The sequence below is a fragment of the Lathamus discolor genome, chromosome 4 (genome assembly GCF_037157495.1).
Source record: "Lathamus discolor isolate bLatDis1 chromosome 4, bLatDis1.hap1, whole genome shotgun sequence".
Classification (NCBI taxonomy): domain Eukaryota; kingdom Metazoa; phylum Chordata; class Aves; order Psittaciformes; family Psittacidae; genus Lathamus; species Lathamus discolor.
This window is the reverse complement of record NC_088887.1, coordinates 111,919,028-111,946,871: the sequence shown is the minus strand read 5'-3', so window position 1 is coordinate 111,946,871 and position 27,844 is coordinate 111,919,028. Positions and strand designations below refer to the sequence as shown.

At 39.2% G+C, this 27,844-nt stretch overlaps 1 protein-coding gene across 2 annotated transcripts in view; it reads right to left on the bottom strand.

Moving 5' to 3' along the window:
• GUCY1A2 (guanylate cyclase 1 soluble subunit alpha 2) overlaps positions 1 to 27,844 on the bottom strand; it is a 151,491-nt gene that overhangs the window by 5,749 nt on the left and 117,898 nt on the right. For both annotated transcript variants that reach the window (XM_065678665.1, XM_065678666.1), the window contains exon 7: positions 8,199 to 8,353. In XM_065678665.1, the coding sequence (XP_065534737.1) occupies positions 8,199 to 8,353 (155 nt within the window). The remainder of the gene's footprint in view (positions 1 to 8,198; positions 8,354 to 27,844) is intronic.

Here is a 27,844-nt window from a genome sequence, read left to right as displayed (position 1 = left end):
TGTTAACACTCTACTAAAGAACAAGTTCTTCAGATTCCTTAAATATATTGGTCCTGACATTTGATTTCCTAGGTTGAGAAAGAGGTAATGGTTCAGATTTCTTAGAGCTTTGTGTATACTATGTAAATAAGTTATCTGCTAATCCTCAGTGCATAGCAGTGAGGACATTTTTATACACAAGCCTTCCCTTCTAAATTTAGACCAACTCTTAGGTTAAAAAAGAGAGTAGCAGTGGATGGCCATGGCCGAGATCAACAGTCCTTGATAAGCTTCTTCTTGTCATTTTCGTGGGTACAAAGAACGACAGATACTTCTGCCAAGGAGCTGAATGAATAATGCACACTCTCAGTGGCTGAGCCACACAATCAGTTTCATTATTATCCCTCTGGCTCAGGGGAAGAGCCAGTACAAAACCTTCTGGTCTAGAAGGTTTCCTGGGTGGTGGCACCCAGTTCTGGCTGTCTGCCTCACCCTGTGGACCATTATCAGAATATTTTGTTGTGATGAAGTCGGATTGCCTGTTTTGAAAGTCTGAAACCATAATCTATCCTTTACCTTGAGGAAATTTTATGGCAGCTTAAACTCTACATAATGTCCCCGGATTGTCCTATAGTTGTAGAGCTTAAATTGTAGTTACACAACCTCCACAGTTCAGCAATATGCATATAAAAACTATTCAGTTTTTATATGAATAAAAAACTGAAATCCAAAAAACTGAATGCAACTGAATGAAACTGAATGCAAACTGAATGAAAAAACTGAATCCATCAGTTCTGTGGATTTCCCTTATAGCACTATGGTAAAAGAAGACTATTGGGCAAAGAAGAGATTCAGAGCAGCCCTGCAGAGAAGGACTTGGGGGTGCTGATCGATGAGAAAATGAACATGAGCCGGCAGCGTGCGCTCGCAGCCCAGAAAGCCAACCGTATCCTGGGCTGCATCAAAAGGAGCGTGACCAGCAGGTCGAAGGAGGTGATCCTGACCCTCTACTCTGCTCTCGAGACCTCGCCTGGAGTATTGTGTGCAGTTCTGGTGTCCTCAACATAAAAAGGACATGGAGCTGCTGGAACAAGTCCAGAGGAGGGCCACGAGGATGATCAGGGGACTGGAGCACCTCCCGTATGAAGATAGGCTGAGGAAGTTGGGGCTGTTCAGCCTGGAGAAGAGAAGGCTGCGTGGAGACGTCATAGTAGCCTTCCAGTACCTGAAGGGGGCCTATAGGGATGCTGGGGAGCAGCTCTTCATCAGGGACTGTAGTGACAGGACAAGGGGTAACGGGTTAAAACTTAAACAGGGGAAGTTTAGATTGGATATAAGGAGGAAATTCTTTCCTGTTAGGGTGGTGAGACACTGGAATGGGTTGCCCAGGTAGGTTGTGAGTGCTCCATCACTGGCAGTATTCAAGGCCAGGTTGAATGAAGCCTTGTGTGGGATGGTTTAGTGTGAGGTGTCCCTGCCTATGGCAGGGGGGTTGGAACTAGATGATCTTGAGGTCCTTTCCAACCCTAACTATTCTATGATTCCATGATTCTATTCTATATCCTTATAGTAAGTTATTCAAAGGCTCAAAATTCTGTGTTCCACTCAAGTGGCTGGATATACAATTTAAAATTCAGTGCTTATATTGTGAAGATCGGGATACCTAAGCATTCCTATAAATTGCCTGGAACTACGTCTGCCCTCAGCTTGTCTTCTTTGTTGAAGTTTCAGGAGAAGAATTTCTTAAAGCTGATTTGTTGTTAACACCTTCCTTCCTAAGTCAAAATCTTCCAGAACTGTTTAAATTCTTGTTCTGTCCCTTCCCTGGTGGAAATACTGGAGCTTTTAGACAAAAAGAAATGGTATCTGAGAATTATCCCACTTCTTTTATTATTTTCCGTTTGTTCATTAAAAAAAAAAAAGTGTTAGTACAGAAACAGAAAATGTGGTTATTTTCTAGTGGAAGAAAAGAAGGATTTCAAGGTCAAGAGGTCTGTGCATGAGTGAAAATTGGGATCATAGTGGGAATCTTGAAGAGGCTTTTAAAAGCTGTAGCTCATTTTTGCATGGGTGGTATGATAGGTAATTTTATTTCAAACTATTTTGGCAAGAAACAGTCACATCTCCAACACTGAGTTGCTATATTCAGAAAATGAACTAACAAAGACTTCTTACTGAAGAATAATTTATTGCAATGACCTCTATGCTGAAAGCATGCTTTCCACATGGCTCTTGCTCTGTCCATGCCCATTGGAAAGCAGTAGACCTCTTTATCTCTCCATCTCTGAGATGGCAGAACTTTGTACTTATCACTGGATGCTGTGAAGATTAACTAAAACTCATACATAAAAAGTGTTCTCAGACTCAGTAGAAAGGATGGTTGCAAATATTTAATGAATTCTTTTGTAAAAGTGGGCCAGCTTGCTCCATCTTTTCCCAAACAAGATGCAATCACAAATTGGATCTGTTGAAAGGGAGGAATAAGACAGTAAGAGGAGCAGCTACTTAGCAGCCTGGAGTAGCAACTCCATCAGAAATACGAAAAAGACAATATAGTTTGAGAACTGTACTTTCACTGCTGAAAGAATAAATTATTAGCACATGTGCTAACTCATTTCTAGCACTGGTGCTGAGGAAGCATTCACCAAGCTTCAGCATGCTCTAACACCCTGAGTTACACCCTGAGGGCTTCAGAGAACGTTGCCTGAGCAATGCCTGGAAACATTTGAAACCTCCTCCCCACTGTCCCCACTGCTGTGACTAGTGCTTGCTGGATATGGCTACCACAGGTTGCCACATGCCAGCAAACTCGGCAAATCCCAGCAAATGCCATCAAGTTTCTCCGGCTGCAGAAGCCCAGCACAGTGCATAGTTTGGAGTGCTCAGGGGCCTGGCTTTTCCCTTGCCCTTAACACCACGTTTGTTTTAAAGGCCACCTTCAGGCCATGCAGTCAGGCAAAATCTTTCCAGAATCAACAGATAGTAAGGAGGAAGCAACTGATCCCCGTGGTGATGCAGCCTGTCCTCAGCCAGGGTCCTCCTCTTGCTTGCCAACCTTGCTACTTGCTGTCACCTGACTGTAGGAGCAGTTCAGGAGCATCAGCTTCCCCAGAGAGAAGCGAGGTTATCTCCACCTGCACAGGTTGTTCCCTTCTGTCTTCAAGCCCTCCACAACATGAACCTTCCACCACAGTTCCTAAGTGCCATAAACTGATACATATATATGTATATAAAATATGTATTATATAATAAACTTCAAAACCATGTTCATATCTAATTAGATATGAGACATGACAATTACAGCATTTGCTGATCAATAAACTGTGTAACATGAATATTGTATTCAAGTAAGGTTTTAACAACAGCTAAATACTTATTCAGCTTTGCATTTGCATATAGACATTTTAACCTCTGTATAATGAAGTTCCACATACTATAAATAATAGTCATGTTATGATGGGATTTGGCAATTTGTTGAATCTGAGTTAAAAAAGCACCCACTCAGAATTGAACTTCAATGCAAACTTCTTTCAGGAAAATTGTTTTCTATAGACAATTTGAACAGTATTTCTGAAAGAAATACAATGCACTTCGCTAAGGGAGAACGCACACTGCCTTCCTAATTATAGCATACACCAAGAAAAGCAAACTGGCCAGGTCAATCTTCTATAAATATCTTTCACAGGGATAGCTATCAACAGAGAAAAGTCTCTTTCCACCTTGACTCTTAGAGAACTGTGAAAACTGTAGCTAAAATTTAATGAATGGCTTCCCAGACGGGTTATACAAATTCTGTCTCCCGATGGACTGCTGAGCCCTCCCTCTGTGGCAACAAGCACTGGTCACTTCACCAGCTGAGCATCTGGTTTGATAGCATACAGCAGCTCATTTCTTTTCATATGAATTCAGGTTATAATTATTATGGCATTCATTAGAAAAATTGGTAGGCTGCTCATAAAATACACTGTATAAAGGTATAAATGTGCTATTGTAATGCCAAAAATCAGTGCACTTCTTTCTAAATCTAGTAGCTTTGCATTTTTCCCTTGGTTTCAATACAAACTAGAAAGATTAGGAGACTGACAAAACCCTGACTATGTCTCAATCTAATTAACAACAGATTGCACTTTACATTTTTTTTAAGTATGGAAGTTCAGATATTGGCGTTTTTCTTCATACACATCAATTGTAATAAGATTATGAAAGAACTAGGTATATTTTTAATGCAATGCATTGTATATCAAATGCAGCTCAGCATGGTGGATGTCAATCAGTGATTTTTAATACCTTTAATAAAACCTCTTCCATACAACATTCTGTGAGATAACAGTTTAAAAACCTATTCAAAATTCTGCAGGTTTTAATCAACTTTAAAAGCTGAGGGGCAATTTTGGCAGATAAACCAGCAGTGACTTTACCCAGCTCAATAAGAAGGTATGCTTGGTTGCTTTCTCTCCTAAATCACATAAGGATGTAGGACATAGGCTGTTCATTGTTGCCTAAGCTCAGGAGCCAGGTTTATTGCCCAGAACGTAATAATGGAAAATATCTGCACCCAGCACTTGATGCCAGAAGCACCTTCTCCACAAGGGAAATACATGCTGGAAAAGACCAGAGACGGAAAGAAGAAGAAAAAGAGAATTCATTTTAAATAGTTACTTGACAAACAGCAACAATTATGTTTACCTGCTTTTGATAACTGCTTAGAGATCCCAAGGCATTGCACTGTAATGCTACTAGGGAAACAGGCTGAATGTAGGTACATTATACTAATATCTGATAAAATCATTATTTAGGCTGAAACAAATAATTTTAAAATATTTAATCTCTTTTCTGTGCTAAAGAAGAGTCTCATGAATTTCACTGTCCTTACTTCCTGAGTACAGAAAATAGTGCAATTTTATTAAATTCAGATTAATTAAATAAACCTTGAGCTGGATTTGCCAGTTTGTTAAAGGAACAGAGAATGTTTTATTCTTTTGTTATTCCTTCCCAGCCACATGTTTAAACTGAGACCAGTGTAAGATCCTCCACTCCCTCTCCAGTTTCCATGTGTTTCAGCGGAATTTTTACCAGTGCCATTCCAGTGCATTCATTTTACAATGCTCAGTGATTCAAAGCAACTGGGGCTCTGTAATCCTTCAGTCAAAAGACCTGTCTGAGTCAAAAGAACAAGATATTTTGAACGGAAGTCAGCTCTTATCCCCAACAGCTTCAAAGGCTACCTCTGTAAAAGGTGCTGTTTCACACCACATAGCTCTGCCCAGGCAGGTGTAACTAGAGCAGGGCTGCCCCAGGTTCACTACTGCTGCTAGGCAACACCAAATCTTGTATTTATAATTTTAGACTCTGATTCTTACAGAGGCTGATTATGGGCTCACAGGGAAGTGTCTGAAACCAATAACAGCCATTATAATTTGAATGCTGATGACGTTTTATAATGCATGATCAGTACTGTAAAATGAAAGCTGATAAGTATTAGATGTGTTCCCAGTATCTGCACACTTTGTAAGCACAAAACTTTATATGACAATTTGCATCGAGGGCATGGTAGGCACAAACACATACTGATAAATGCCAATAGGTAATTGAAAATTCTGTCATTTCCATACTGATTGCAGAATTGTCTACTTTGGAAAGCACTGCTTCTTAGGTAATAAAAATATTAACTGAGTACACAGCAGCGCAGTATGATCAAATAGAAGCATTTGATGAAATATAAGGTCAACTATAAACACACCTAAGTTTGCAATGAATCACTTTATTTATACACAGCAAATTATACACTCCTACAAATTATATTTAAGCAAAGTTATATACAGATGAATGAGATCCTTGTTTATTTAGGTAGGACATGATGTTCAAACCCCCTAGATCACCTTCAGAAGCCCTGCATAATACCACACAATAAAGTGTTTTGTAATTGCAGTCTCTCCTGACCACTGTACCAGCATGTCAGCAGTGTCATTTCCTGACTTCTTCCCTGTCTGTTCTAATGCTTACAACCATGCCAGGAGGTACGGTTTGAAATACCCTTTCTAAGTCTCCCTATGCATGTTTATTTTATTTTCTTACATAAATTTTGAACCATGCAAAATAAACTTGTTCCTTGCCTTTTCATCATTACTTTTAGCCATTCACAGAATCATAGTATGATTTGGGTTGGAAGGGACCTTAAAGATCATCCAGTTCCAACCTCCCTGCCATGAGCAGGGAACACTTCCTTGAGACCAGGTTGCTCAAAGCCCCATCCAGCCTGGCCTTGAACGCTGCCAGGGATGGGGCAGCCACAGCTCCTCTGGGCAAGCTGTGCCGGTGCCTCACCGCCCTCATAGTGAAGGATGTCTTTATATTTAAACTACTCTCTTCCAGTTTAAATCCATTCCCCCTTGTCCTGTCCCTACATGGTCTCATAAGAAGTCCCTCTCAGGATTTCTTGTATGCCCCTTTAGGCATTGGAAGCTGCTCTAAGGTCTCCCCAGAGCCTTCTCTTCTCCAGGCTGCACAAGCCCATCTCTCTCAGCCTGTCTCCAAAGGAGAGTGCTCCAGCCCTTGGATCACCTTCATGGCCTCTTTGGACTCAGTGCGACAGGCCCATGTCCTTCTTAGGGCCTCCTTGGGCCTCCTTAGGCCCTTTAGGGGGCCTATAAGGATGCTGAGGAGGGACTCTTCATTAGGGACCGTAGTGACAGGACAAGGGGTAATGGGTTAAAACTTAAACAGGGGAAGTTTAGATTGGAGATAAGGAGGAAATTCTTCCCTGTTAGGGTGGTGAGGCACTGGAATGGGTTGCCCAGGGAGGTTGTGAGTGCTCCATCCCTGGCAGTGTTCAAGGCCAGGCTGGGGAGAGCATTGGGTGACACAGTTTAGTGTGAGGTGTCCCTGCCCATGGCAGGGGGGTTGGAACTAGATGATCTCAAGGTCCTTTCCAACCCTCACTATTCTATGGTTCTATGATTCTTATGCTGTGGCCCCCATAGCTGGATGCAGGCCTGCAGGTGGGGTCACAAGAGCAGAGTAGAGGGGGAGAATCACCTCCCTCGACCTGCTCAATACTGTGCTGGGTCTGTGTTTCTCCCACACGCTAACAGACAATTGTATAAATCTGTTTCTGCCCACTTCGTGATTCAGTTTTTCTGCCTCTTGTTTAATTAGCTCTACTAGCTCCTTTCTGTAAACCTGATCTCAAGTGAATGGCCCTTTCAGAAGAATGCAGTTTTATTCACTAATTTGAATTACTTTTAACTGTAACTTCTGTCTCATTTATATTTTAGCATATCAGACACTTTCATTCTTGGATGAAGAAATTCCATTTTAAACTTTAATTTACATAGATAGATATGGGGACAAAATAAATACTGAGATTCACAGTTCTGTATCAGAAAAAAAAGAGGTATTGTCTGAGCAATTGCATGCAGATTTACACAGAGAAACAGTCCTGACACCTGAACAAAACCACACATCAGAAAATTACTTCAGATACAGAACACTGGAAAAAAGAGTAAGATTGAGATCTCCTGCCAGAAAAGTGAGTAAATCAGTAACAATGCAAGCAGCAGAAATTCTAATAGTCAAGCTGTCAAATATGAACAATAAGGAATACTTCTTTTTTATTTAGGAGGTGTTCCTCATAACCAGATTTAATCAAGCCTTCTCTCTATATGCATAATTTCTTAAAAGTTATAGGGCTGGTGCTTTGCCATTTTCAGTCTTTTTTCCTACATTAAAAACATTCTTTTATCAAGTGTCTCTTTACAGTGCTACATCAGAAATTTTGTTTTCAAGAATGCATAAAAACTCTGAAAGCTTGGCTTCACTGGCGAAATTAAAGACTTCCTTCTGAGCCAATGGGAATATGCTTCCTTCCATGAACTGTGCCTAGCAAGTGGAACTCAAATCATTAGGCTAAAGCTGTAATAGTGCATAAAATTATGGTGCCTTGGGAGACATCTCCCGTTTCTTCCGTTCCATGTTATTTTAGGCAGGAATGGTTGGCCTTCCTGTTATGATTTCTTTCCTTCACTGCCTGACACCTTTGAGCATTCTGATGCAAACCTGAGAACTAAAGACTGACAGCCCCATGCGACACCTCTTTCCAGTTGTCCTGGTGCCCTGATAACTTTCTATTGAATTTCATGTGATGTGGTCAGAGCAAGCTACAATATCTAACTCAAAGCAGGTTGAAATAAAAAGAGTATGCAAAGGCTAAGAGGACTTACTGGTACGTGGTTGGACTGACATTGATGCGGCGTGGGTGACTTCCTGACTCGAACTTGCTTGCAAGGGTGACATTGTTCCCAAAGAGACAGTAACGTGGCATTCTTACACCAACGACACCAGCCAGCACTGATCCTGAGTGAATGCCTATCCTCATCTGGAAAAACATGAGAAGCATGTCAGTCTGTTTCTCTTGTGCTGCTCAGGGTAATGTCATTAGCACTTATTGACAAGCCAGTCACAGCAACCCTTTCAAAGAAATAATAAACCAAAGAAGAAAAAGTGAAGGGGAAGAAAACATGCTCTCCCATTCCTCTAGCTTAAATCATGGGAGTTAATGTTAAAAGAAGTTAATGTTAAAAAAAAGAACAAAAGATGGTTATCTTTTCACTAAAACTTTTTCTTGTTCTGTGCATGTTTGCTGAAGACAGACAAAAGAGGAATCATAAACAGAATAGCATAGGATCACCAAGAGTTACTGCAGTATCAGCCATCAAATTACAGAAATAGATATATTATAGGGGGGCATTTTTGCCACCTCTTCTAACACAGGCTTGAAAGACCCAAATTTTCTGAAAATGGCAGAAAGAATAGCAAAGTAGAGTTAATGAATATGGTACTTTTATCTTCTTCATATTTTTTCTTCCAAATTACTCAAGGTTTAGTGTCTTTCTCACTTTGTCAGACTGAGATAATGCAATGGGGTAAAGACGCTGAAGTTCAGGGCACTAGTTAATAAAATAATTGTACTGCCCTCAAAATAAGGAGGAATAGATCCCAGCAAATTAAAAAACAAATAAACAAACAAACAAACAAAAAAAAAAACCAAAAAAACCCCAAATGTGACAATTTAGCAATTATCCACTGTAACTGTCTGAGATGTGGCGATTACATAGATGTGTAAAGCTTGGAGTCAGCAACCAATTTTCTTTCAGAGTGAATAAACAGAATTATTCTGCATACATTTTAGCAATCAATTGTGTTTGCCAAGAAAATAATTTTTACAAATAGGAAAGTCCTTTTTTCTTGTTAACTTTCTAACATCAAAAAAATGAAAGGAAAATATTTATGCCTTCTGAGGATATTCTTACTCATAGCAACTGGACTGCTGCAAAATATGAAATAATGTAAAGAAAGTAAATAGCAGCTACTAAAACGGAGGGTGTGAAGGGGTCTGAATGAGTGACTTAACTAATACTAAATACTGTCATTTGACTTAATTCACAGTTATTGCACTGTGCTTTTGTCCTTCAACCCCCATTTTTTAATACAATACACACTTACTCTAATACAATTTATTTATTTATTTTTTTTAATGTTAAGACAAATGCCAGCATTTGATAACCTCAGTGTCCATAAAGTCCTATAAATATGTGGGATCGTACATCATGCCACTGAATAGATTTCTTCCCATGTGTTCAAGTTTTTTACCATGCAGCTAAGCACCCTTTTCATTTTGTTCCTCCATGTCACAATAGCGTTATATCTCCATATATCCTCCATGTCATAGCGTTATATCTGCTATACGCTAAGCCCATGTGTAACCTAAGAACATGTTCTGCGTTCAGTGTGATACTACTTAACAACATTCTCACAGGCTACATAAAATCTTCACAAAAATGCTGTTAATTACAGACTAGGATTTTCTTCTTTTCTTTTTTTAAAAATTTGTGAATAAATAACACTTGAATTTAATTGAACTTTCAAACCTTTACTACAATTTGGAAGGCAGCTACTGAAATCCTTCAAATACTCTATCCCATCAGACTGAGAAGCACTTACAAACTTGCTTTGGCTGTGAACATCTGTGCAAACTCATCACACCTACATTATTTTGGTCATGTTTTGGGGCATGAAGATCTCCTGCTTTTCCTACAATTCACATTTACATTCCATTGTTCATTGCCAGTGAAAAAAGGTGTTCCTGCAGCCAAGAAGTGATCAAGCAGCCTTTCTGGGTATTAGTGAGGTCAGTACCTGCCATCAGCAAAAGATTACAAAGGGAAGGTCTTGCTCACAGAAAAGCAAGTATGCTGTCAGCTTTTGATAAATAATAAAGAACTTATTTACAATGCCTTGGTTTTGTGAGACTGGAGAAAGATCAGTTATTTTGGACACAATTTTAACAACAGAGTTAATGCCACCTATCTGTTCCACTAATACGGCACATTTATTTAGGAATCATTAAATAAATCACTTGTGACCTCTTCTAAGGTACATTCAACCACATGTGAAGGCCAGATTGAAACTATAAGAAAAAGCACTAGCTATGTTTTTGCTGTTGGAAAGTGGAAATGACACTGTACATCAGAGTGGAAGGGAAATCTGCTATAAAAAACTGTACTATGAAAATAAAATCTATTTTTGCCATATATGCTGTGAAAAGTAAAGTAGTTGCTTATTTTTCTGCTTTCACTCCTGAAGTGCTTCTTTGCAAGTGTCTACATAGTTTTTTATTGTTCATTGTTTCAGTGACAGAGGACTTCCCAAGGATTTCTGAATCCATGAGTTTTTCCAAATTCTCTGTAGCAAAAGTTTAAGATCTCTTGAAGAACCCAAACCACACCCACACAGTAAATACTTTCAAGACCTTTTCTCATGATTTTCTTAAAAAGACACTGGGGAAATGGCCTTTGTGGTTAAGACTTTTCAGGATGTGCCAAAGAAACCAAGGAATTACACTGTCAGACTTGCTAAAAAAAAAAAAAAAGTACAATCTGATTTACCACCCTAACAGAAAGTATTTTCCTTTGCAAGTTTAGGTGAATGAAGCTAAAGCCATGCCAGCTGCCATGGAAAAACTGAGGCCAGGAGCAAAAATAAATGGATATTTAAAATTTTATTCAGGAGTACATAGAATCGTAGAATTAACCAGGTTGGAAAAGACCTTTAAGTCCAATTGTCTACATACATTAGGTCTTTTCTGAACTGAGTGACTTTCAGTAGGAACAAGATAGCTTTTCTATTTATTATAGTGTGTATCTATCTAGAAAGATTTAAAAACCCCTTGGTTTGGCTGAGTACAGAACATTTTGCGTTCTGTAGCTTTTTTGAGCATTTAAAAAAAAAATCTCCTACAATAAAAAATGCAGATGTTCTCACAAACGCAGGTTGAACTACGTACCACATACAGCTGCCAATGAGAATGTCAAACCTGAAGTTTTCATTGGGTGCAAGAAAATTAATGCGGGTTTTCCCATTACACCATAGCAATAAATGCTTTGTACAAGACAAAATTACACCACAAATGGCTTGCAATAAAGCCTCACTTCTGATTCATTATATGGCTCTCTAAAAGAAAAAAGTCTGCAACAGTGGTGCTATTGCCATGAAGTATTCTATAGTGCGCTTTCTTATATTGAGAGTAACCATTATATTGGCTGGGTATTACTTTGTAGGGAAATATGCTTTTCATAAAAATGCCTTTTCAAGATTTTACTTCATCTGCAGATAAATTATTCTGGCTTTTTCCTCACTGAGTTGAAAAGTGGTGATAACAGTTTAAGGCCTTTTTTTTAGGAAGTGAGAAAATGTGTGATCAAATTATTAACAAGACACTTACTGGGATACATCAATCGCTCATACTTACTTTGCAGCAAATGAAAATCTGCCTAGACGACTTAGAACAATAATAACTGTTATACATGTACGCTTACAGTTCCCAAGATCTGTTGTATATGCAGCCCTTATCAATGCTTTCACAGAAAAATTTATTAGTTTAGATTATTAATTAAAGATTATTAAAGATTATTAATAACATATGAAATACAAATTAGGTGGAACACTAGGGTGCATTCTTTGTCCATAATATTTATTCATTTATGTCCTTTAAATATGTGTAACACATTATGCATGTATTAACTATCTTAAATTGAGCAGTTTAATAAAGTTTAAGCTCTTCACCTGTGACAATGGCTCCTTCATCTGCCTTTAGTTATTTGGCAGAATATAAAAGGGCAGCATATAACTGAGACGTACAGTTCAGAAACATTATGCATGCAAATGGAAAGACAGCTCTTTGGAAACTATCACAAAGACAAGACTGCCATGACAAAAATAACAACCAACCAAACAAACAAACCTGAAACAAAAAAAAACAGAAAATACGAGACCCTCATATTTACAGAACAGTGAAGAGATGGACAAAGGCAAATGACATTTCTAGAGCAGAATATTAGAAGTCACAATGGGAAACGAAACATGAAGAAACATGAATGAAAGGCCTTTTAGATAAAGAGGAGGAACTTAAATTGGCTGCAATAGAAAGATTTAGAGTGGAAAATGACAGGGAGGATAGAGATTAATTAATTTTGTCTTTGCAGCAGCTGCAGTAATAGTAAGGTGGAGAAAAGCTGATGTGAGTGTCAGAAGCATAACAGAAAAACAGCCCGCATTGATGAACGGAGGCTGAGAGGAAAGATAGCTATGTGGAAAGGAAAAGAAGCTTCCAAAAATTTTAAAGAAAATGTAGCAGTATTTGGATATTGCCTATAGGATAAAGCACAGGGAGCAGAAATGGTTAAAAGCTGGGTGACAGGAAGGATAGTGGTTTTGTACAATAGTAATAAATAAAGAAGGTTCATAGGGAAAGATAAGGAGCACTGGAGCTATGATCATCCTCTGATGGGGGAACATGCCAGGAGTGGTATCAGTGAGAACTATAGTCTAGGCTGGGATAAGACAGAAAAGTTAGAATGCTCTGTTCTGTTTTTCTGATGTACTGAATCTTAGAAGAGTTGTGTGTAATCCCTTTACACCTCCTTATTGCCAAAGCATGATTTTTAATTTTTGCTGTGCAGTTTCCATCACTTCCAATAGCCCCAATGGCTTCTTAGGCACGATACTGAAAACAGCATTCTTCCATCAAAATAAAGCCTAATCCAAGTGAGATGAAAGAAAATGCAACATTGAAAACTCACAACCCATCTACACTCACTGTACAGTGAAGATGCAAAAATATTTTATAAAAAGTAAAGGAGTGAAGTGGGGCGCCTGAAGGAAATTTCATCTTTGCTAATTTATTCCTCAACAGTCTTTTCTGTTAACCAGTATGTTCACAATAAGCAGATCCAGTAATTAGCTTTATCTTCAAAGCTCTTAAGCTTTTTTTTCTTTTGAAACCCCGTTGAAAAATGCATTCTCTTTTTCCTCTCATTTCCCCACAGAATTTTCAAGGAAAAAAGCTTTGACATTAAAATGCAAGTGGCAAGACACCATTCTGCAGTCTGAGAAGTAGTACTTGTCTCTTCAAGAAAATTTCATAAAATCTCCTCAAATCTAAGATTTTTGACCAAAATATGTCTGCATGTTGATAGCCAACAGAACACATTAAACCTCATATTTCCCTTCAGTCAAAACTGAGACATTGCATTACAAGACTTAAAAATCTTCCTTTATTAGTTAGACCATAAAACAATGTTTCAAGCTGTAACGATTCCTGAAAGGAGAATTAACTGGTTTTTTAATTACTCTTCAAGCTTCTTACGCACGTTGCTGTGCAAAAATATCTGCAATCTTGTTCAAGGGCTTACAAACTGATTTTTAAAAGCATAACCTGTGTTTATTTTAGAGAAAGGACACATGAGAGACATCTTTCCTGATAGGTGACAGCATGAAGAAATGGAAAAGTACGTGACAGTGAAGACTGATTTCTGAGCTGAAGAGGTTCTTTGTGGACAGTATTGAAAGGCAGAGTTGGAGAAAGGAGTCTGTGGGTACCTCTCTTTTTGTCTTCCAGTAAAGAGTAGCTGATGTTACAACATGCAAGCAAACATTCCAATTGAAACCGAAGCTATGTGTAACCTGTGTTATGGTAAGCACAGGGCAAAAATACATGCTCATTTTCAAAACTATTTCTGCCACTAGTAGTGTTTAGTTCAGGGATTTCCTGAGCCAAAAGAAATCCTTTTTGTAGAGGAAAGGTGTTTGTCATTCACAGCTCCTCCTGAAATATGAGCTATAGTAATATTTCATGGGAGTAGTAGCTGTACACATTCTTCAGACTGCACACACAGAGAGAAGGACCTTAGTAAACAGTTCTCAGACTCTGAAAAAAATACTCCCATGCTAGAAAGAGAAGTCTGATTACTTCACAGGTTAACAGCATCCAGAAGGACTCAAAATTCATGATCACAGAAGTGCCTGCCTTACACAGACGTGAGCTGAACAAGTGAGGGCAGGCTGGGAATTAGGTGACACAGTCTGGAAAGCAATCATGGGGAGAAATAATGCCCCACACAGCCAGCCTGGAGCTTTCCAAGCCTTAATAATGTGACTGACTGGCAGAAGGTCAAGTCTTTGTGCTGAGCTGATAGCAGAGCTCAGGGCTGACATGAAGTAGTAGATGTATGAAAATAATTCCAGACACATGGATGTCCCAGCAAAACATTTAAGTACAATAGGAAATGTTCTGCTGGATCAGGACTTTTGACATCACTTTCAATAATGCACATGGGTATCTGTACACTACCATTTCTCAGATAAATGAAGCACTCCTCACTTTCTGCCCTAACATACCCATGATGGTCTGCGTTTCAACAAGGACTTTCTCCCTTCTGCCCTTGCAACATCCTTCAGAAAGGAAGAAGACACCTCTCATGGCTGCCAGTCCATGACACACTGCCAGATCCTTTTAAAGAGAATGTGTCAAATTCTGTACGATGTTACCTGCTCTAATATTTTGTAGCAGCTTCTACAACAGTGCTATCTCTAAATCTCAGCATACGCAACACAGGGGCATTTATTTGTAAAATTTATTAATGTAAAATAGACTCTACAGAGCTCAGAGGTCTGAAATCAGGGCCACACGCTGGTGAGTCAATGTGCCTTTCTGCTCCTTCAGAGAACTGTAAGTAGACAGGACTGACAGCTTTGCCCTGACATATGCTTTAGTGTGTGGGTTATCTGTATTCTTAGATAGATTTATAAATATCACAGTGTCTTTCTGGAAGGGGACATATGACAGTACAGCTCACTACAGAATTGTTGCCAAGGAACAGACCTGCTCATAGGAAAATATAGATCGCTTTGAATTTCACAAGGTGTTCTATAGAACTAAAGTACAGGATATATTTCCCCCATATTTGAACAACATTCAGAGAAATGAACATTTAGCTTTTTTTTAATGAGAATTTCCTAGATTTCTTACTCATAAACTTAGAATTATTCACCCTGCCTGAAGAAAAAGACTCAGCAACTATACAAGGTGAATGAGAAATACAGTAATAAAGTAACAAACATTGAATTCCTTGTGACAGAGAAATAAATAGTTATTGAGTAAAGCAATCATGTGGTTTGTCTAAAAGACATTCAATTAAATCATAACCAACGTGATGAACATTGCACATGTACATCCCTGGACTACAGCCTTAGCATGCAGTCATCTCTCCTGAATGTGGAACAAGGTGCTACGAAGCATTTCTACATAAAGAAGCCTCAAATTTGAAGGCTGAAATTCCTTTTCTCTTCCCATTTAAGGCCTTCCACTGTGATCTAAGTTAGTTCTGATTTGAATAGTGGTTGAATTAGATGACCTCCAAAGGTGTCTTGCAAATTCTTTTATTCTGTGATTCTGTGATTTTATACCTCTGTGAGTCTTCATCAGCAAAAGGAGATAGAATTAGATGAAGTAAAAATGAAAACCAAAGATTCAGATTAGTTTCCAATGCAATTTATATTGGGGAAAGGGTTTGTGAGCCGAATTCTGCCCTGAGGCATCACGTGAATTCACTTTGGTACTGCTCAGGGTCCAGGTTAGAAGAGAACATGTGTCATTTGTGAGAAAACATCTAACTTGAAGTGTTTTACTGGGGGGGGGAGGGGGTGGTATAAACCATGTAAATAGGAATTTCTAGAGTTGCTGAATAGAAGAATAAACCCTGTACCATTCCCCTAAGATTCCAGAGAAGGGATATTAATGTTAATGTACTTCTTCATAAGCTGCTGCTCCCTCACCAATAAAATGTTGCATTTCATTGCTGATGAAGCATTTAATCAAAACCATTTTTTATTGTTTTCTTTGAATAGTCATTTCCAAAGCAGGAATTTAATTACTGTGTGAATCTGTGTGTTCAGGCACTTTAAAAAGAGCTAATCGTTCAAGCAAACCCACCTAGCAGTGGAGGATTTTTCCCAGCCTCCTCTCCACTGACACACAAAAAAGAAAAAAAATCATCAGAAAGTTCTTTTTGGTCCTTAGTGTAGGAGGACATCTTTGTCTCACAGTGCCATCATATGACATATACTGAATGGATTGGGTGATACTTTAACTAGGATAAATGACACATGCTCAAAATATTTAAGAGAACGAAAAAGTTGGATGCTAAAAAATAAGTTGGTCGCAAGGGTTTTAACCCTAAGAAACAGTTTAAAATGTGTTTGCTAATTTGGTCATTTAAGGTAGATTTCATCTAATTTCAACCACCCATAAGTTAAACAGCTCATTAGAGCTGTTAGATTTCTAGACTCTTCTAAACCAAGAAGGTAAATAATGTCAAGGCTGCAATTATTCACATTCCAAAATTTGCACCTAGGAAGGGCTGGATCAATCACTACCAAAGGTGTCTAACCCTACTGGTGGAACAGAGAGGGACATTTAATGGTAAGTTTAGCCTCAACAGACAGCTAAAGATAGGTGAGATTAATCCAACTGTCAGACTGGCAAAGTTGATACACTTTTATTTTCTTGGCCTAAAAAGAGTGTGTAAATTATCAAAGAAACAGGTGTTGATGGATAGGACCTTGTCAGAAGATCGTTCTATTTGTAGAACAGCAGAAATTTCTTCAGGTATTTTAACATAATGGTCTTTGAATCTAGCCTGCAAGCCTTGAAACTGTAAAATGAAATGACATTCTGATGGAAAAGTCATACTTCATCTTTTGATCATAGTACATGCTTTTATATATAGATGAAATTCCTGTTGCTTTGCTTTGGGAAAAGCTTGGCACTAATCAACAAGGATCTGCTGCCTAACAGCTTTAATATCTACAGAAACCATTGACATACAAGAATCTTACAGTCTTACTATTAGAAGCAACCTTATCTAGCCTATATACAATAATGATATATCTGTACATATCTGTTTACACTGATAAGGAGACCTAAATTGTTGACTACATCATTTAAATCTTTACCACTGCAAGATGCTTAATACTTTTTGCGCAGAGGAGATACATTTTAAGTGTGTAGTTTCTACTGGATGCCCCAGCTTCTTGCAATCAACACCAAGGCAAACATAATCAAGATGAAAAATGGATTAATCCCCCTCCTTCATATGGGCACAGCAGACATGACAAAACAATGGGCCAGATTTTGTAAATAGGCCTGTTCATAAGATTGGAGAAGTGGAGAGACTAGTTCCTATCACATTTCTCATTCTAACCATCAATATATCCGATTAAATATAGACAAATGCCAGAAACAAGTCAACATGGATCCTCTTTTGAAGTACAGTAAATAAGGAATGACTACATGGGAAGATAAAAGGCTAAAAACATCACAATCTGTGCGTAAGGAATGCTTAGTGTTGCAATTTATGATAGGTAAAAAATAGTTTTGCTTCCTTGTGAAGAAAGCTAGGGCACTACTCCCATCATAGAGATCTGAATACTAAATGTCCAACATGACCACTACCATTCTTTCTAATGCTTAGCTTAACTAAAGGACAAATTAGCTTGTAAGTTACAGAAAGTTTCCATATGACAGATGGGTGTGCAGATAATTTATACTATGTATGTTCCAATGTTTGAAAAGCTCACAGTATTAGACCATCATTATACATCTCACTCATCTCTAAAATAATGATGATGCCATGTTCCTTTGCTTGTTCATCACTTTATTTTTAAGAATTTCAATTTCTACAGACTTAATGTAAGACTATACAAGAGCTAGATGATGGCAATGATTTTTATAGAATTTATCCTCCTCTGGAGTAAATCTCCACAAGTCTAGAGCAACCTAGTAGGCAACGGTAATTTCATACAAACAGAAAAGACACTCTGATTGTATGGAACCTAAAAGCAAGAGTGTAAGAAGACTTCAGCGTGGCTATAATTGGGAACGGGTTTATTGACACTCCTAACTGGCTTTTGTACTTCACTGTCACACAGCTTCAGATATATACAGGGAAAGTGAATTTCCACCTCAGTGAAATTGGAAGTCTTTCAGACAATCAAATCTGACAAGTAGAGAAAATCTACTTCATACAACAAAGTAAATGAGCCTGCTTAGTAAGGTTCCATGGGATATAGCCCTGCAGGGCAGGGGGGCCCAAGACTCTTGGTTGATATTCAAGGATCACCTGCTACAAGCTCAGGAGTGCTGCATCCCAACTAGAAGGAAGTGCAGCAGGAGGGCCAGGAGACCTCCTTGGATGGATAAGGAGCTGCTGAGGAAAATTCAAAGGAAAAAAGAGGCTTATAAAAAATGGAAGCAAGGACAGGCAGCCTGGGTAGAGTACAGGGATGTTGTCCAGGAAGCTAGGGACCAGGTTAGGAAGGCTAAGGCCCAGTTAGAATTAAACATAGCCAGGGATGTTAAGGATAACAGGAAGGGATTCTACAGGTATGCAGCAAACAAAAAACAGACTAGGGACAGCACAGGCCCCCTGAGGAAGCTTTCAGGAGAACTGGCTACGCAGGATTTGGAGAAGGCTGAGGTTCTGAATGACTTCTTTGCCTCGGTCTTCACTGGCAAAGGCTCTGACTGCACCACCCAGGTCTTAGAAGGTAGATGCAGGGGCTGTGAGAATGAAGACCTTGGGCCCACTGTAGGAGAGGATCTGGTTCGAGACCATCTTCAAAATCTGAACGCGCACAAGTCCGTGGGACCTGATGGAATCCATCCGCGGGTCCTGAAGGAGCTGGCGAATGAAGTTGCTAAGCCACTGGCCATCGTATTTGAAAAATCATGGCAGTCAGGTGAAGTTCCCGATGACTGGAAAAAGGGAAATATAACCCCCATTTTCAAGAAGGGGAAAATGGAAGACCCGGGGAATTACAGACCAGTCAGTCTCACCTCTGTGCTTGGTAAAATCTTGGAGCACATTCTCCTGGAAGGCATGCTAAGGCACATGAAAAACAACAAGGTGCTTGGTGACAGCCAGCATGGCTTCACTAAGGGGAAATCCTGCCTGACCGATTTTGTGGCCTTCTATGGTGGGGCTACAGAACTGATGGACAAGGGTAAAGCAGTTGATGTCATCTACCTGGACTTGTGCAAAGCGTTTGACACTGTCCCACACGACATCCTTGTCTAAATTGGAGAGACATCAATTTGATGGATGGACCACTCGGTGGATAAAGAACTGGCTGGATGGCCACACACAAACAGTTGTGGTCAATGGCTCAATGTCCGGCTGGAGACCGGTAACGAGTGGTGTCCCTCAGGGATCAGTGTTGGGACCGGTCTTGTTTAACATCTTCGTTGCTGACATGGACAGTGGGATTGAGTGTGCCCTCAGCCAGTTTGCCGATGACACCAAGCTGTGTGGTTTGGTTGATACGCTGGAGGGAAGGGATGCCATCCAGAGGGACCTTGACACGCTTGTAAGGTGGGCTGATGCCAACCTTATGAAGTTTAACCACGACAAGTGCAAGGTCCTACACCTGGGTCGGAGCAATCCCAGGCACAGCTACAGATTGGGCAAAGAAGAGATTCAGAGCGGCCCTGCAGAGAAGGACTTCGGGGTGCTGGTCGATGAAAAAATGAACATGGGCCAGCAGTGTGCGCTCGCAGCCCAGAAAGCCAACCGTATCCTGGGCTGCATCAAAAGGAGTGTGACCAGCAGGTCGAAGGAGGTGATCCTGCCCCTCTACTCTGCTCTTGTGAGACCTCACCTGGAGTATTGTGTGCAGTTCTGGTGTCCTCAACATAAAAAAGACATGAAACTGCTGGAACAAGTCCAGAGGAGGCCACGAGGATGATCAGGGGACTGGAGCACCTCCCATATGAAGACAGGCTGAGAAAGTTGGGGCTGTTCAGCCTGGAGAAGAGAAGGCTGCATGGAGACCTCATAGCAGCCTTCCAGTATCTGAAGGGGGCCTATAGGGATGCTGGGGAGCGGCTCTTCGTCAGGGACTGTAGTGACAGGACAAGGGGTAACGGGTTAAAACTTAAACAGGGGAAGTTTAAATTGGATCTAAGGAGGAAATTCTTTCCTGTTAGGGTGGTGAGGCACTGGAATGGGTTGCCCAGGGGGGTTGTGAGTGCTCCATCCCTGGCACTGTTCAAGTCTGGGCTGGACAGAGCCTTGGATGGCATGGTTTAGTGTGAGGTGTCCCTGCCCATGACAGGGGGGCTGGAACTAGATGATCTTGAGGTCCTTTCCAACCCTAACTATTCTATGATTCTGTTCTATGATTATCCTTGCATGTTCTTTTGAAAATCACTAGATAAATTAAACACTAATTTAGCTTTGGATGAACTAGCCGATGACAGTATGGCATATCTATAACTTGATTGCTTGTCACTGCTGCCCAGCAAACCTTTAATACTGCTAACTGGTTGGATTTGGCAGCTGAAAGACACAGATGCCTAGCCCTGGATTTTGCTTATCTAGCATTATCATCACTTGCCTCTTTCCTGCTGTTGTTCTTGTCCAGTTGTGCTTTACTTGGAACTTGTCAGTCAACTTCTTCACCTAAAGCCATTTCTCTTGGTTCAACCTTTGCTTACAGGAGCTCACAACTCCTTTACCTTTTAGTCTGATTCTTTACTCCTTTCCTCAGAAATGCATTTTCACGGAGAGAGTCCCTCTATTCTCTGGTGCACTATATTTTTCATATCCTAGATACATGTCATATATGTAATTGGTGTAACTGAAAAGCAGGAGTAAAATACACAAATTCTTCTCCCCACAAATAAAAAGAGCAACAAACTCAACAGTCCTTTTCCCTTAAATTGCTAACAAACCCCCTCACATATTTACCTTTAAAAATTAATTCAAATTTTATCAGATGATATATGATCAAGTCCATGTGACAAACGCAGAAAGAAGCTGCAGCCATTTGAAGCACCTGAAATAAAGTGTTTTCCCCACTACAGAGAAACTGAGGAAAAAAGGTAAGGGGAAAGGGATCTTTACATTAATGGGTTTTTTAAAATGAACATTAAAATTTATGATACCAATATCAACTTTTTTCTAAGATGGCACTTATTTAGTAGGTCATCTGTGGAGAGTGTGCACCCGAGAAAAAAACAAACAAATCAGCTACAAACCTTACTAATAAAATTATAGCTCTTTTAAAATCAATAAACAAGAGAAATTACACTGGAAAGCTACATATAGCTATGATTATCTACAGAGGGAAAACAATAATATTCTTGAGATAATTGTTTCAAAGTCTATCTTGCAGCCTTAATAAATAAAGGGAAAACAGTTGGACAGCAAGAAATCATTAGACACCATCAGAAACTCTGGCTGTGGTTTTGTGAAGATTTAAATCATGTCAATTTAATAATTTTTATTGGCATTTAACTAGAAATGAAATTAAGGGATAAATGGAATAAAGTAGAGTAAATATTCCTGAACTTCATTTCACCTGTACTTGTACCTAGTAAATAAAAATAAATTCTACTGAATTTATTTACTGTGCTTGTTAATGAGCTCCAATAAACAAGACTGCAATAAAAAAACAGCTACAATAAACAACATTTCAAGTTAACTCATCACACAAACTGAATACATCTAGAAATACACTCCAAACTAGCAATACATGATTCAAGAGAAAAAAATGCAAAGTCCCATGTAAGGTCTCCTGGATAAAGACCAAAATGAACTTGAGTTAGCATGCAATCTGGTCACATAAAACAGAAAAAAAAATGCAGTCTGGGGCTATGAACAGCATATAACAGTCTAAGTCATTCCTTCTTACAAAATTCTACTTCAACTGCACCAAGAATATTAAGTTAAAATCTATGCACTATGAACAGGAATGATTTCTGAACAGATAAATGGCACGTTCAGATCCTTGAGAGGATTTGTTTAAGGGGAAAATAAAAAAACAGTGCAAATATTCACAGCTTGGCTAAATATTACTCAATAGGGAGAACATGATAATCATCTACATGTATCTGCTAGTTGTCAAAGAGGGAGATATGGCAGATGGAAACACAACTAGAAATAATAAAATGGAAATAAAGACACAGACAAACACCCAGCTTCCCCAGGCCTAAACAGACTATACTAATGTCAGCGACATACTCCTGAGGCAAGGTGCTAAGTTCCATCAGGAAAGTCTTTTCTTTAAGGCACTAGTAGAACACTTGGAAATGTATTATAAGGATGTTGACAGAAAGGTGGACAGGATGCATTAATACATGTATGTCTTTTTTAAGTCTGACATCATACTGCATTTAAGGACAACTAATTAGAAAGTGGTGATACATTTGAGAGTTTCCAATGACTGCCAAAATGTCTGTTTTCCTGTTATCCTTAATAACACATATGATAGGAGAAATATTTTTTGAAGTTCTGAAACCACCTAAAGAAACAGAATTTTAAACTTCTGTATTAAATTTAGGGGGCCTCTAATGATGCCTGGGAGGGACTCTTCATTAGTGACTGTAGTGGTAGGACAAGGGATAACGGGTTAAAACTTAAAACAGGGGAAGTTTAAATTGGATATGAGGAAGATATTTTTTACTGTTAGGGTGGTGAGGCACTGGAATGGGTTGCCCAGGGAAGCTGTGAATGCTCCACCCCTGGCAGTGTTCAAGTCTGGCCTGGACAGAGCCTTGGGCAACATGGTTTAGTGTGAGGTGTCCCTGCCCATGGCAGGGGGGTTGGAACTAGATGATCTTAAGGTCCTTTCCAACCCAAACCATTCTATGATACTATGATTCTAAATTAAGCAAAACTTGGTTCTCATTTTCTTTAGAATTTTAGAAAATAAACTTGAGCTGAACTGGATTTTAGCATTTTGAGAAGACATCCAAAAGAACTTTGAGAATCTGCCCTATCTCCTTGAACAAGTCTATACAAATGAAGTTGTACTCTGCACCTACTACAAGCAACACTCAAAAGTAATTGAAAACAGTCAATGAGCTAGAGAGTTGTGTCCAATACTGGAATATCTATTTCAATGGTAATAGCAGGTGGGAGAAATAAATTTATAATTTTTAGCAAAATACAGGTCAGAAGATATTAAGAAATAATGATTCAAGTATTTTGGAAAGCAGAGGAGACCAGGATCCCAAACTCAGAAGCTTCAGCAGAATGAGCCCTCAGAAGCTTTGTATCTTCTTAGGTCCTCATTGGACAAAAGGGGTGACTCCAGATATAGTGGGGAGCATTTGAGCTGGGTCTAAGAACACGGCAGCACAGCAGGGAGACTGGAGGCCTAAAACTTCCTCATACAAATGGGGATCTATCGACTTCAGATCTAATAGGTGAACTAAGGATGATCAAAGGTTGTTAAACCCTAGAACTCATGTGGTATCCACTGGGCATCAAGCAAGCTGTCATTAGAGTTCTCGAAACCTGCATTTCTGGAAAATGTCCTTGGTGTCATGGAGTCAGAGCCCTGTTTTGTCAAAAAGCTTCCCATCAGGATATAAAATTAACCTAGTTGCTACAGGTGAAAAATCAAGAGTACAGCGATTATGTTGAATCAATTTTGCTTACAATATAAACTTGGATTTTTAATCTTTTTTTTCATAACATCACAATGATCTATGTCTAATGACATCCTTTGCAGTATCAAGTACACCACACATAGCAAATCAGTGCAATCTTTACAGGGAGAAAAGTAATTCTATTTTTTTAGATAGTCATCCCTTAGGACTGTGACTGTCAGTTCTGTTAATATACTGCAATCATAACTGAACTAGTCATTTTATTTTGGCATTGGTCTTTTCCTCATCACAGATGATCACAGCTAAGTTTCCTGTGGATAACTATCAAAATAAACCCTTTCACAGAAAATACTTTGGCAGTTGTACATTCAGCCTTCATGAGGAGAAAAAGTTGTACATTCAGCCTCCTTGAGAAAAAGGATCACTTCACTAAAAGTGATCCAAAGTAAAAAGAGGCCACGTCCTACAATGGGTTCAGAAACAGTGCAGTTTTGAAGCACATGCCCCAATTGTCCCTATTTATTCTACATTGCTTCACTTTAAAAAGTGGGTTTGGTCTGCATGAACTAGAACCCTGTCAGAGCAAATTAAAGAAGTAGCTGTGCTCAAGGTGTACACCAAAGTCAAGACAGACTCTTATCAGCATAACAAGATCCGCATCAACATTTGGTCTTTCAGGTCACATATGGTGGAAGCATTCAAAGCATTCAAAATCAGTCCAACCGAAAGCCTCAAAACACATTAAGCGTAGATGCAAGGGGCTCAGCACAAACTCCATCAATCCACTGATCCTTTTCTGTTGCACTGATCTACTCAATGAGCAGGCACATCTACTGGATCATCAGTGACAGCCGCAAGAGAGCAAAACTGATTACTTAACATCAGTCAACCAAACCAACCAAAATTACTTTCTAAAATTCTAATTATCAATTGATATTTTGGAACAATAGATTCATTACTAAGTAAAAATGTTATGGCTGTATTAGAAATTTTCAGAACTGAAATGTAAAATAAATTGATATCTTTAGAGTGGTAAGGCCCATAAAATTAAGAGATTCACTTACATAAAAAAGCTGCAGATGAACCTTGAATGAAATTAGTCAAAACACATTTAAGATTTTTCATTGCAAAAATGTTTAATCCCAGAAGCTTCCCATATTAAGGTCTTGGCTTTCACACATTTCAAAGCTGTAGCACTTTAAACTCCAATTACTTCATAAAAGGTAGAGAGTGCATGTACAAAAGGTACTTGCAACAATAGACTGCATTATGGTATGTCTCAAAGCTCATTATAAAGCAGCTACTACAGTGGACTGTGTCTGACAACTCACCACAATTTTTCTTTGCTTAGTCTTACTTAGAAATTTATCTTGGTTTGTAAGCAAATTCCAAGAATCTTAATGCACCTCTAATAAACCCTATGGGAAAGATGAAAAATGCCCTGACTACCTGTTCCACAGATACCATTCCCCATTTAAAAAATGTGGTGAATACTCCTTTCCTTTTCTCTGAAGTTAATTAATTATTTTCTATATAAATAAACAGGGGCTTTCTTCACATCAGTAAATTCATGTAGCTGAACTTAAGCAAGTTTGAGCAAAGGGGAACAAATCTTTGTTAAAACATGCATTTAATTAATATCTGTCTAAATCACAGAGCAGTGTACCTCAAAAACGTGGAATTTTTTTAACTTATGCCTATATGTGAAGAACCTGTTAACAAAGTTCACTTTCATATTAGTCATGAGGAAATGTTGCCAAGTAAATGCAAGTTCTTTGTATCTCTAATACTTGCCAAATGAAGAAAGGCTATTTCTATTTGAAGTATCTTTAAAGCTATTACCTACACTGTAAGTCTCAGTGAGGCATATAGACTCCAAGCTATGTTAAGATGAGCTTGTCCAGATCTGACCCAACATAGCCACAGAAGCGCAGCACAGCTATTGGGCCAGCCCAAGGGGCCATAGGAACTACTGTCCTGACTCAAATCATACCAGTTGTCAACACCTATGAAAAATTATCAAAACATGACAAGTACAGAGCGATACCTTTCCACCTTTCCTTGCTTCCAGCCAATTGTGACACTGGGTTTTCTGAGGCGAAAGATGCTCAGCCCCATGTCCTGTGATGCCTCCACTAGACTGTTACGGCTGCTTGAACTAACTAGTGTGAACTGATGCAGGTAACTTCCATATTTGCCTCTGCCCTAATTGCCAGCATATTTCTGGTCTTCTTTCTTCACTAGTTTTTTCAAAGCTATGCTGTGGGTAGATTCCTCAAAGATTCAATTGGACTGAAGAGAGGCTTTTGTTGTAACCCTCAGCAGTAATTAATGACAGCTTACTTGACTGCAGCTCCTTTTCCCTTTGTCTGCCCTCCTAGCTATAAGATCAAGGTGATGATAAAACTGTCCTCTGTCTCAGCAGCAAGAATCTCTGTTCTCCTCTACAAATCCTTGAGTTTATTTGAGCAAAGTAATTCATTAGAAAATTGGCATACAGTAGATTTTAAAATATTTTTCATTGGAACAGAATGAGTTCTGGTTAGCCTGGAGACACCTGGAAACCACCCCAAAAAATGATTTCTAAAAGTTTTGATATGTGCCATTTCTGTGGAAGTTACAAGTGGTGCCTGTAACATCAGCTCAGTCCAATAAGGTTTGAAACAGAAGGTATCATCAAAGCACATTTTTGGCTGACTGGATTTCCACCCAGTTTGTCCTATGTCGACAATAGCTGACAGCACGCTGCAGAAGGTCCGGATTACACAGAAAATAGTGTTTCGGCCTTTTGGATGAACTCTCACTGACCCAAACTCTGCCTGAAAAAGGATTTGGGTCAAAGGCAAGGTAGGACTGCAGAGGGCAATGAAAGCTGGTGAGTGGGCAGTATGCTGTGGGATGGTTAGATGCCTGGGTTAAAGAAGAGCTATTGGGAAGGAAACAGAGGGTTTCAGCAGTTAAGAGCATGATACAAGATAAACTACAGGCCTCTTTCAGGGCATTTTTGGGAAGGATGACAATGCTATTTATCTGTATCAGTCCAAGGGGATTTTAAATGCTGACACTACCAAATCCTAAAGACTACAACTGATATGCCTGGGCATATTGGAGTAAATGAGAATCTTACTTCTAGAAAATGCTTTAAAAGTGAAATTCCAATAAAAGACAGAACAAACGAATGGGAGAGGAGGGATGTGGAGGGAGCGGACCAGTGTAAATTAAGTTTTGATAGTGAGATACACCACCAACAAAGGTGCCTATCAGGTTTTCATGCACAAATAACATTTCCAGATGTGTCGCAGCAAACGTGGGAGAACTATAATTTCTGTAACAGCACTGGGCTATAATGGTATCATCTTCTGTTACTCCAAAATAATGACAGAACACATGAGTCACGTTCTCATTTTGGAACTCTATCCCACTAAATCGACAACACGCTCAGGAAGTAGTTGCATCAGGATGTAAGTGCATTATTCCAAACATTGTCATTACTCTGCAAGACACATAAGGAGATGGACTTAGGAATGTTTGTAATCAGAATTAATTAAAATGAATGCTTTATCTAGATAGCAAAATAAATCATAATCACGTCTGCATAACCCCTGCATCCTGCTGAGGAAACCCCAAGTCCTGTTAAAGATTTGCTTTTTCTGATGGTGTACTTGGAAAGGAAGCAGCAGAAAAACTGGTATCACAGCCCTCTCTCATGGAAATTTCCACAAATTTCAGTGCTTGTAAACCTGCTGTTTGGTTCTTAGCCATACAAATTTGCTGTTTAAAGGTGTACTGTCACTTCTACCAATTTATTTGTATTGGCTTTTTTTTTCTTCTTTTCTTTTGTTGGGAAGGAGAAAGGGAGGATATGGAGAAGAACTTTAAGGAAGCTGTCAGGGTTCCATGTCATTTTCCTTTCTTCAGAAGGCCAAACTAAAAGTAGTCATCTGTTGCAATTTGGTCATAGCTCCAGAGGCATTTATAAAGTAACTGGGGGGAGGGTCTACTAAATATAGACAAAGGTCTAAAAAATGCATTTATTTTTCAGTTTCTAGCTTCTTTAAAAAAACTTTTTGCTTC